The sequence below is a fragment of the Euphorbia lathyris genome, chromosome 9, assembly GCF_963576675.1.
Source record: "Euphorbia lathyris chromosome 9, ddEupLath1.1, whole genome shotgun sequence".
NCBI lineage: Eukaryota > Viridiplantae > Streptophyta > Magnoliopsida > Malpighiales > Euphorbiaceae > Euphorbia > Euphorbia lathyris.
This window is the reverse complement of record NC_088918.1, coordinates 37394784-37405862: the sequence shown is the minus strand read 5'-3', so window position 1 is coordinate 37405862 and position 11079 is coordinate 37394784. Positions and strand designations below refer to the sequence as shown.

At 34.4% G+C, this 11079-nt stretch overlaps 1 protein-coding gene across 1 annotated transcript; it reads left to right on the top strand.

Moving 5' to 3' along the window:
* The first annotated feature begins 205 nt into the window (after positions 1-205).
* On the top strand, positions 206-10112 carry LOC136205542 (uncharacterized). The gene is made up of 10 exons (XM_065996184.1): positions 206-638; positions 1583-1970; positions 2568-2765; positions 2890-3111; positions 3809-3875; positions 3968-4174; positions 6504-6595; positions 8621-8803; positions 8886-9022; positions 9600-10112. Exons 1-10 carry the CDS (start codon positions 487-489, stop codon positions 9835-9837), a joined length of 1884 nt encoding a protein of 627 aa, XP_065852256.1. The 5' UTR covers positions 206-486; the 3' UTR covers positions 9838-10112.
* Positions 10113-11079: the final 967 nt, after the last annotated feature.

Below are 11079 nucleotides of genomic sequence, written 5' to 3'. Positions count from 1 at the left end.
TTAAAAAAAAAGAAAAGAAAAAAAAGGGAGAATTGAGTTATAAGATAGACAAGTTGAGGTATATAATAGATTTATCCAAAAGTTTAGGGTGCTAAACGTAAAAAGTAATAAATTGAGGGGTGAAATTATATATTAGGTGATTTTGCCTTTGTTTCTTTCCTGAACAGTATCGGTTAAACAAAGGGCATAATGGATAATCCGCGAAACTCCCGTTTCATTTTATTCTGTCACCTCTCTTTCCGGTCACTTCCTCACTCCTCAGCCCATACTCCGCCGGAACTGCCCCGTTTCCAGTTATCTTCTTCCTTCTCTTCTTTTTCCTCTCTTCTTTTTCCTCCACTTGCAGTGTCATCACAGTTACCTAACACGATCAGATCATTCAACATGACCTAAGAAATGGATTGAGAAGGATAAAGTCGTAATGATTGTTTGATTTGATGAAAATAATTTCACCTTGATTTAGAGCTGAATCAGGTAAACAATCAAATGTCACAGCAGCAGATAATAGGCGAGAATGCTAATAATAATAGCAGCAGCACTACTAATATTCCAGTGAGTGAAGTGTATTGGTCTCTGGTGGAGAAGGCCGATAAGAAGTTCTCTAAGATCAGAGAGTTGCCGTATTATGAACGCAACAGGTTTTCTTTCTCTTCTTGTTCTTTTTATTTGTTATAGTTGATGTTTGACTGCCAAGAAAAGAAAAAAAAAGGAAATTCGTGATGTTTGCTTCATTTTTTTTTTTCCCGATTTGGAGTTCTTTGTCTTCTTTTTCTTAGGTGCCTTGGTTGAGACTTACTATAGATAAGATTTTATTCAGGACTAGCAAACGTGGTGAAATTTAGGAAGTACTATTAGGAACCTGTGTTCAAGCAGTGTATATCAGAATGAGAAATAATTTAATCGCACAAATAATTCATTTCCTTTTCGAATGAAAATTTACATATAAATATGTCACTGAATAGATGCATATGGATTTTTATGCTTGCTAAATTTAGGGTAATGAATTACAAAAGTTTTAGTTAAAAGGGACAGAGAGCTCCAATTAAATGTAATTTCCATCAAAACTCGTGGAACTTATTTATAAATAAAAGTGTGGATGAAAATGATTCATTTAGTTCTAATGTGAAGAAGTTATAACTATGTCTGTATTAACTTGGATGGAGATTGATAAAGTTTAATTTAAGTTAATATATTGAAAAGGAATAATCTCTGGTTTTATCAATTTGATTTTCAGTGGTCTGTGGTAATTATTTGAGCTTTCTCTTCTTCACTAGATGAGTAGAATTTTCCATTTATTCTGGACTTTAAGTAGCATGATTTTAAAATTAACAATGGATAATCTCTGTTCAGTGCTCATTACTTTTTTCTTTCCAAGCTCTTCTCTTAATTCATCAATACCAATAGACAATGAGATTTCCTTCAGTTTGAAATATATGCAATTTTTGCGTTATTTAGTGTAAGCAATCTTAGATTAACATCAGATAGCATTTGCTATAAGTTTTGGTTACCGATACATTGAGGCAGTACTATAGTGGGTCACTCTGCTGAGGCAATAAATTGTTGCATTTTGGTCCTGTCTCAGGTCTGATACATACTTTTACAAAGTATTCAAAGTGTATACACAATTATGGAAGTTTCAACAAGAAAATCGGCATAAGCTTGTGGAAGCTGGACTGAAGAGATGGGAGATTGGGGAAATTGCATCTCGAATTGCTCAGCTGTATTACGGTCAATACATGCGGACAAGTGATTTTGGTTATTTGTCAGAATCATATATATTCTATGAAGCGATTTTGAGCCGTGAGTATTTCAAGGATGGACTGTTTCAAGATCTTAATCTAGCAAACAAACAGCTGAGGTTTTTTGCTAGATTTTTAATGGTGTGCTTGGTTTTGAACCGACGAGACATGGTGCATCAATTGGTTAATCAGCTCAAAATGTTGCTTGATGAATGCCGGAGAGCATTTCAGGTTGTTTTTTTTAGTTTTGTCAATCTTTCTTGCTTTCAATGTAATTTTTTCATTGCTTCGTCTTGAATCCTGGACTATTTACTCTATAAATGTTCTTTTGTTACAATATTCGTTTCCTAAAATTGAAAGCCAAGACTAAGAAATATGAAGGAAATTACTAGCCACTTAGAGAATTTTTATTTGCGATTGTATTTCCATTGGACATCAAGTTTTATATATTTTCTTGGAACATCAAGATTTACGTCACCGAATTTTCCATTGAGGTGATAATCTCTTACTCATAAAAATTGTTTAAGCACCGAGTGCCATATTATCTAAACTCTATAACTCATGATATACTATGACCTACTTGGAACCACATCTATTCTAGCCAAAAAAAAAAAAAAGCACATCTGTTAAAATCTTGAGGAAATTTTGTTGTGAGATTTGAAATGCTTTGATCATGACTTATAAGCTGCTGTTATTGGTTCTGCATCTCTTCATTCTATTTTGGTGGTGGTCTTATCCTAGATGATGGATGTTTAATTTCCAATAATATTTGTTTGCTTTTAGGCAGATTGACTGATCAGTATGGCCTTGGAATAATCTTTTCTCCAGGAGACTGACTTTAAAGAATGGAAGCTGGTGGTTCAGGAAATAATTAGATTTTTGAAAGCTGACACAGCTTTTATGAATATCAGGCCTCTAAGGTATAGTTTTGTATTGGATCCCCATCCAGATTCTCTGACACGTGTTGCAACAAGGAGAAACTTAAGACTACGAGATGCAATACTGAGTAGCTACCATCATAATGAGGTTAGGTATTCAGGTTCATCTTTCCTCTTTTTCTGCTTATCAACTGGAGAATCTATCACATAGTTTTTTCAAATAGAATATGTAACTCTTCGTGGTAATTTCCTTTGGTTTATATCCGTATCAGGTTAAGTTTTCAGAGCTCACCCTAGACACATTCAGGATGCTTCAGTGCCTGGAGTGGGAACCTTCTGGTTCATTTTACCAGTCAAATAACTCCAAAGTTAGTCAGAATGGGGGTCCAGGGCCTAGTCGAATAAACTATAACCAAGATATAACTGATCCTACTATGCCTCCAAATGCAAGGAAAGCTGTCTTGTATCGTCCATCTGTAACACATTTTTTGGCAGTGAGTATCATGTGATATAAAATTTTCTGCTCTTAGTTCTCCTAATTGCCTTGTGTTCGTGTGTGTACAGAAAACACATATATGAAATTATATTATTATCGAACATTTATCATCCAACTAATGTTTATGAAAGCATATCATGTCCTTGATTACGATAGAACTTGGAACCTGAGGATGGGATGCTTTGATAACTTTCATGTTGGATTCTTGTGGAGTAGTGATACCTTCAAAGTGGTACAATGATGATAAAATCTAAAAAGATGAAATTCCTGCTGATTGATTTTAGGCCACACAACAATATCAAGGAGAAAGGAAACACGGTTCTTTCAGATTATTGAATGTGGTGGCAGTCATATTCTTCTTGTTCTGTTTGGATTTAGGAGGATTCCAGTCCTCTCACAGTAGGTTGAGCTCTGGGAAGATAATTTTCTTTTGCCGCGTGACATGGAGACACCTAAACAATTTGCATTTCAATTTAGGATTGTGATTTATAGCCTTATCTTGATCAGGAGGGAGGGGTAGTCAGGGTGGGAATCTAGTCGCGGAGACAAGCAATCGTGAAATACTTTCTGTCTGCTTATTTAACACTGTTGATTTATCTGACATGTCTTCAAAGTGGGACAATTACAAGCACTATACTATTAACATTTATGTAGAGAATATGACAGTGAAACCTCGTTCACATGGTTTTTTTCAGGTGCTGGGTATGATTTGTGAGGAGCTACCTGCTGATGGAGTTCTGTTAATATATTTGTCAGCTTCAGGTTGCATATTTTGCTTTGCTATATACAAGTTGCATATTTCCTTGGTTAAATATGAGATTGTCATGTCTCTAATGCCGTTTAAGTTCCCTCAGGAAGAGTTGGACAAACCATTTCATCGCCTTCGGTTGCTGGAAATTCGATCAGTACTACAGAAATTGTTATGAGGAACTTTCAGTCTCATGCAATGTACGTGGATGCAGCCTCCACATCTCCATTTAGTTCATCTAGTAATTGCCTGAATCCTTCTTCCAGGCGATGTAAAGGAGACTGTTTATATTTTGGTGCCCGTGCAAATGGAGGTACCTATTTAGCATGTCATGCAACTTTTTTTTTCATGGATTTGTTTTGACACAAATCTCAACATATTTATTGATAGTTTATTCAGTTATTTCTGCATATTTAATGAAATTACACAAAAAATTCTGCATTTCTTTTTACGATTAGGTCTTTATATTTCCTCCTTTTCTTATCTTTTCTGTATCCTATTATGTGTTTTCACGATACTCTTCCTCCTAGAAACATCAGGTTCCATGTATCTTAGTGAAATTTGATCTGCTAAAGCTAGAACCTTTTCTCTGTGACTAATAAATTTTTAAAAGGAAATATATGGTCATTATGAAAGGCCCTATGTTGCACGGAAACGGATACGGAAACTGAAACGAAAACGATACTGGGAAATGTGATTTCTAAAAAACATAGGAAACGAAAACGTGGGGGAAACATGTAAATATTAAAAATATAGGGGCATATTTATAAATATTAAAAATATAATAATACATTAAATAAAAACAAGATTGAAGAACAAGATGAAGAAAGTCCAACCTCAATCAAGATTCAAGGGACAAGGATTATAGGAGAAAGAAATATGGATAAGTTCTTTAAATTGAAGGATACAAGGAAGTAATTATCTCTCAAATAGAAAGTTTCAATTTTCATAATCATAGATTGAATAGGAACTGGAAAATAGAAAGTTTGAATTTCTAGAATTTTAATCCAAATAGGTAGGGAAAACCGTTTAAAAACTGAGAGCCGCGTTTCATATTTTTGGTAATTACGGAAACGTGCCCGGAAACGTTTCGTATCAGTTTCCGAGAGTTTCCGTTTCCCACATCTACCGGAAACGAGGAAACGCTTGTCATGGAGAGTTTCCGTGCATTATAGGAAAGGCCTAATTAAGTTATTACCAGTTAATGAGAGAAAAAACCAAGGTGCAGTTTCTTTTAATGAACAGCTGCTGAGCACCTTGATTGCTTTCCGCTGTTAAATTAAAATAGTTTACTACTAAACACTTCCACCTGGGTTCAGAAATTTATGAGTTGACTAGAACTTAAAACCCGCCTCATATTCACAGTAAGAATACTATAATACAGAAGACAACTGCTGAAGATTTTTTCTTTTTTATAAAGTCCTTACTTTATAAAGGGAAATGAAGAGAACTAAAGAAATAATCTGAGAAAACATTGGATATAAAAGTTGTTAAGGGCACTGGAAAATGAGCTCTGATGAAGCTGAAAACCAAGAGAAAAAAAGATTCCTCCATCAAAATCTTAGATTTTGTTTCTGATGTTTCCAGGTTCTTTGATTTCACTCCACAAACTTTACCTCTCTAGACACAAGCAGGACTGTTCTCTGTAACCTCCTTATTCCTCTCCAATATATTAGCAGCTCAAGCACTGGGCAAAATTATTTCTTAAGCATTTTATGTGCAATTGTAAGTGATAGAAACTCAAAAACACAGAAACAGTAAAGTCTAGGAATAGAGTTTCTATTGATAGTTCTTCTCTGATAACCATAAATAAACAAGCTTACAGTGAAGGAACTAACAGAAATAGGGAAGGACAACAAAAGGTAAAATGAATTGAGAGACTCAATCCCAAAGGAAGATGAATCTTCTCTCTCTACAAATGTAGGGCCTCTGCTAGAAAGCAAACCAAACAACAATCAAGATATTGCCTATCACTCTTCCTCCACCATCTCCCCATTTAGCAAAGGCTATTCATCTAGCTATCGAGTCACCTTTAGTAAGTGAGAAAGATCACAGAAGAAAGTTTCATTAGCCAAAGCAGCTTCCGAAATGAAAGACAGTCGCTCAAAAGCTGCTATTTGTCCCTATCAAAGAAATTTAATTCATTTTGTATCGTACAAATACAAATCTGATTTATTTGTGTGATTTATTTGTGTTGTGTATGGGCTACCGGAAAAGATAAAGAAAAAAACGAATAGCTTATACCAGAAATACCCTTTGCCAACATATCATAATTGATCTCCCTTGCAGCTCAGCCCTTCTAGAACATCCTGTCAATGGGCTATGCCGTTCTAACAGTAAATATAACTGAAAATGTTTAAGTTTGTCATGGTTACCAACTTTATGTATTCCTTTTTTTCTAAAATTGTTTTTATGTTGCTTTTCATCTATAGTATTAGGTTTGGAAGGCAAATATTTTTAGAAAAATCTGATTATTTGTCGATGTTTTGTGTGACATTTGTATGAGTCAAAGTGTTCATTTATGGCATCGAAAACTATTGTTTTTGAGTCGTGTCACTGGCTGGACATCCTGGTATTTTGCATACAGGTATTGGAGAATTGTCATGTGTTGTGATGTTAATTTTTTTTTTTATCTTTTCCAGGATTAAACAACATTTACCCTACTGATTTAGTTCCATTTACAAGAAGGCCGCTCTTCTTAGTTATTGACAGTGATGTTAGTGAAGCATTTAAGGCAAGTATATCACCTCTTAATCTTTGTTATTTAGTAGTTCTACATGTGTAAGTTTTTGTATGATTCTAGTAAACGATGTGGATTTGAATGGTGCATTCATTGGGACCAAATTAATTTTTTTTTTGTAATCCTTTGAATACCAAGGATATTAGAGCAACTGAGATGCTGCAGACCTTGGCAAGCTGATCCTCCTCTTTTTTTTTTTTTTTTTTTTTCTCTCTCTCTCTCTCTCTCCTGGTCTTTGTGAAACTTTTGTATCACCCAAAAGAAAGAAAATAGACTTCATTTTTATGTATTCAAATAAAATAAGTTTCTGGATTTCTGGCTGAAAAATCTCAAGCCTGTACTTAACCATTTGGGGACTCTAAGAAAGATATTTTAACACATCTCTACATTTTCAATAGAAATAGTAGTGAAAATTTAATTGTGTCCTGTATCATTTTCTGTAGATAATCATATAAAATAGCACGGCATACATTGTTATGGTGTCCAACTAAACCAATTTTCCTTAGCATATAATTAGCTCGAGGAACCTTTTTAGACCAGAGAAACCTACTTGACAAAGGAGTGCTTGTTATTGTACAACTCTAAATTTATAAACTGGTTAAGTTAAATTAGTCAACTGCTAAATACCACAACCAAATTCCTTATTACCGCCTCTTTTGGACTTTTTTGCCCTTTTCATAATTTTGATCAAAAACTGAAAATTCTGTCTCCAAAATCATAAACCCAAACAACAATAATTGAAATTATGAAAATAATTGAAATTATGAAAATAATTGATTTGTGACAATCCGAACCCCGAAAATGGATGATTACGAGTCGGAAACATTAAGATTTACATCTTTTTATCAAAGAACCCATGAAAATAATACATATTTTTCATGACGATTTTACATTTTTCGTCACAAAAAATTGGAAATTTTTTCATTTTTCGTCATAAAAAATTGAATGATTTAGTATTTTTCGTCACTAAATTTTTTACGATTTTGCATATTTCAAAATTTGGCCTAAATGGATGCGGCATACTGTTCGACCTATGGCGGGAACGGATGCGGCATACCGCTCGACCCATGGCGGGATCGTTCCCGCCATGGGTCGAGCGGTATGCCGCATTTGAATTTTCTCTCAAAAAAAATTTTCCCCAATTTCGAAATTTTTTTTATACCAAGGGAAAAATTGTCCAATGGGTGCGGTGATAAGGAATTTGGTTGCCGTATTTAGCAATACCCTTAAATTATTGTGTTATTCAAACACTTGGAAATTACTCATAGCAGACTTTTTTTTTTGTATGTTCAGCATTGAGCTTCGATATTGTAGATGAAAAAGTGAATATTATCCTCCAAAACATTTCTGATTTGCTTGAAAATTCTTGAGTAAAACATTTATCTATGTAAGAATCTGAAACTAATAGGGATTACTACATTTGTTAGAATGGAGATGATTATGAAGCGTGGAAAGAGAAAACAAAAACCAACCACAATGGAATTTATTGATCTCAAGCTTATAACAGGAAAGGTTAAGATAATCTATAATTAATGGCTGGAAAAGGGCCGAATCCTTGATAGAAGACTTCTTTCATTAGTAGAGAAGCTTTTTGAAGGAGAAAGTTCATCTGGAAGAGATATTGGGATCAGAGATATGCTACATGTCAGAAATGATTAATAATGCCTGGAAAACTAATCTTTGGATATATTCATACTAACTGGACTACTACCCTGGGCAGATAATAGATAAAGAGAAAATCTGAGCAAAAAATGAAACAGTATACAAAATTGGATTTGCATATTTCATGTCAATAATGTAAATTATGTTGAGAATTGAAATCACATTCTTTAGTTTTTGACACAAACTCTATGTGGATAGGTGCAAAATTGTTTTTTTCTCTTATTGAAGGATTTTTTTTTTATTTTGCACCTTCTAAGTCTGCAGGTCGTTATTCCTGAAGCCTGAATTGCTATGCTCAAGAGAATATTTTACAGTGCTAAACTTTCTCTACTATTTAATAATTTTGAGTATGTACAGGCTGTAAGTGGAGCTGAGAAAGGAGAGCCAGCAGCAATCCTCCTATCTCCAAGCTGTTCGATTCCCCTCAATGCTGTCGAATCCTCCCGATACCAGAGTGGTAGTCTATTCACTCTTTTTCTGACAGCTCCACTGCAAGCATTTTGTCTGTTGATTGGCTTGTCAGGCTCTGATATTGAAATGGTGAGAGTTAACTCTTACGTTGCTTCACAGTTGGTAGGTTAACTTGTACCATATAGTAATGGATGAATGCAATGGTTTTCAGGATACATTCAACCGGGCAGAGGAATTGCTTTCTTCATCCATGAATGACTGGGGATCATCTTTGGCATCTTCAGACACCCTGGATCCTGTTTGGGCACAAGTTTTAGGTGATCCATTCCTTAGGCGACTTCTTTTGAGGTACCTTTTTTTTTTTTGCTGCGTATAAATATTTTACAAATATGTTGTCTGACATTTTCATCAAATTTTACCTGGAAAGTTATGCATAATCATATTATCGAATGAAAGAGGCTATTTACAGACTTCCCCAATCTGAGCAGTTTTAACTGTGAGATCCTGCATAATGTGAAATTGTATCCCATCTTAGTCTGCTCCTCTACGACAGTGCTAGGAATGATTCTTTTACATTTGTGGGATTCTAAAACTAGATTCACCCTAAAGCCTATCTGCAAAATCATCTCAATACTGAGAACTCAAGGATGTCAGTGCTAATGGTTCAAATTCCGTAGAATTTTCAAATATCTTATGTTGATGAATATCATATTTGGCATGTATATGATAATGGAGTTTATCTATATCTCCTAGAGGAAATTTTTTCTTCATTTGAGATTGTTTTGGTACATATGAATTTATAGAATTGGTAACATTAATTGAGTAGTCCCAAATAGCAGCATGGCTGGCAATATTAACTAGGTAGAGATTTGAAAAACCTTATTGTTGTTGGACGAAAGCTCCTGACTTCTCTCAATTTTCGCAGATTTTTATTCTGTCGGGCGGTTCTAACACTATATGGACCATGCTTTGGCAAGAAGGAATACCATCCTGAGTGCATCCCTTCGCTTCCAGCATTTCTCGCGCCCTCTGCTGCTTCATCACAAACTGTGATTCTACAAATGGCCAACATTTTCAGTGCAACAAAGAAATTTATATTCTCAGAAGGAACTATTTTACCAGAGTTTAAACACAGAGATCTCGAGATGGCCTCAGCATCATAATATCACATATTAAGGAGAAGTGGGATTTGGAAAATGTAAAGTTTGTGAATTGCATTCTTGTTTGATTAAACTGTCATGTTTTTGAACATTGCTGAATCCCTGCAAAAATTCCTCAAAAAACCAGCACAAAATTTAGGTAGTTATTGATTTTGTTAATTTTGCAGCTGGAAAATCTTTGGTTTCTTGCTACATAGCATAAAATGTTGTATCACTAAACTATGCCATTTTTCATTTTTCTTTTCTAGAAGGAAATGGGATTGTTTTGTTTTAGCAAATACTTTCAAGTGATTTGAAAACTTACCATTATGAAAGCTAAGATAAGAACAGGGAGAGAAGAAGAGTATAGAAGAACACATATTTTTCTTATTGATTCATATACTGCAATGCGGTGTATTAATACATGTTACAAGCTGATATAGCATAACAAACTAACCAACCATCTAACTAATTCTTAACTTCCTAACTAACTCTTCTCGCTAATATTCTTTATATCTTTCCTAACAGCTAACAACTCTAACAATGGATAATAACATTGTGATGAGCTGTCTAACTTCTTTTCCTTCTCTTTTTGATACGCTCCTTTTAAGATGAAACACATTTATTTTCATCTTGACATTCAATGTTGAAACATCTTTACAATACCTCCGACTTTAACTCTTTATTGTGGCATAGGATGCAATTACATTTTATTCAAAGAACTTCCATTCGTATACCAACCAAAGACTCATTTAACAAATTTGCAACATGATTAGTAGAGCAGACATAAGGTGTGTGGATATATCTTGTTTTCAAATGTTCACGCATCACATGACAATCTATCTATACGTGTTTCATTTTCTCATAGAAAACTGGATTTGCAACAATATATATTACCGCATGGCTGTCACAATATAAAGGTATAGGCTACTGTGGCTTAATATGTATGAACTTCTCCTTGTAAGTAAGACAACCATTTAACTCACAAGATGTGTAGCCATTGCTTTATATTCTGTCTCAGCAAAACTCTTACTTACTGTGCCTTGCTTCTTTGATTTTCAAGATATCAAGCAAGTGCTAATGAAAACACAATACACTGTAACTGATTTCCTAATCACCTTGCATCTTCTCCAATCTGAATCACAAATCCTTCCATTTGTATTAAATCTGAATGTGCACTATCAAATAATCCCACATTTGAGTTCCTTTGAGACACTTAACTACATGTAAATGTGATTCCATTTATACCTGTATTGGCTTACTCAT

Bases quoted from the DNA above. Each gene is read 5' to 3' on its own strand.
- LOC136205542 (XM_065996184.1), top strand. From the start codon at position 487: ATGTCACAGCAGCAGATAATAGGCGAGAATGCTAATAATAATAGCAGC. The intron at 4,175-6,503 runs GTACCTATTTAG...TATCTTTTCCAG, and splicing joins TGGTGCCCGTGCAAATGGAG to GATTAAACAACATTTACCCT. The intron at 8,804-8,885 runs GTGAGAGTTAAC...AATGGTTTTCAG, and splicing joins CAGGCTCTGATATTGAAATG to GATACATTCAACCGGGCAGA.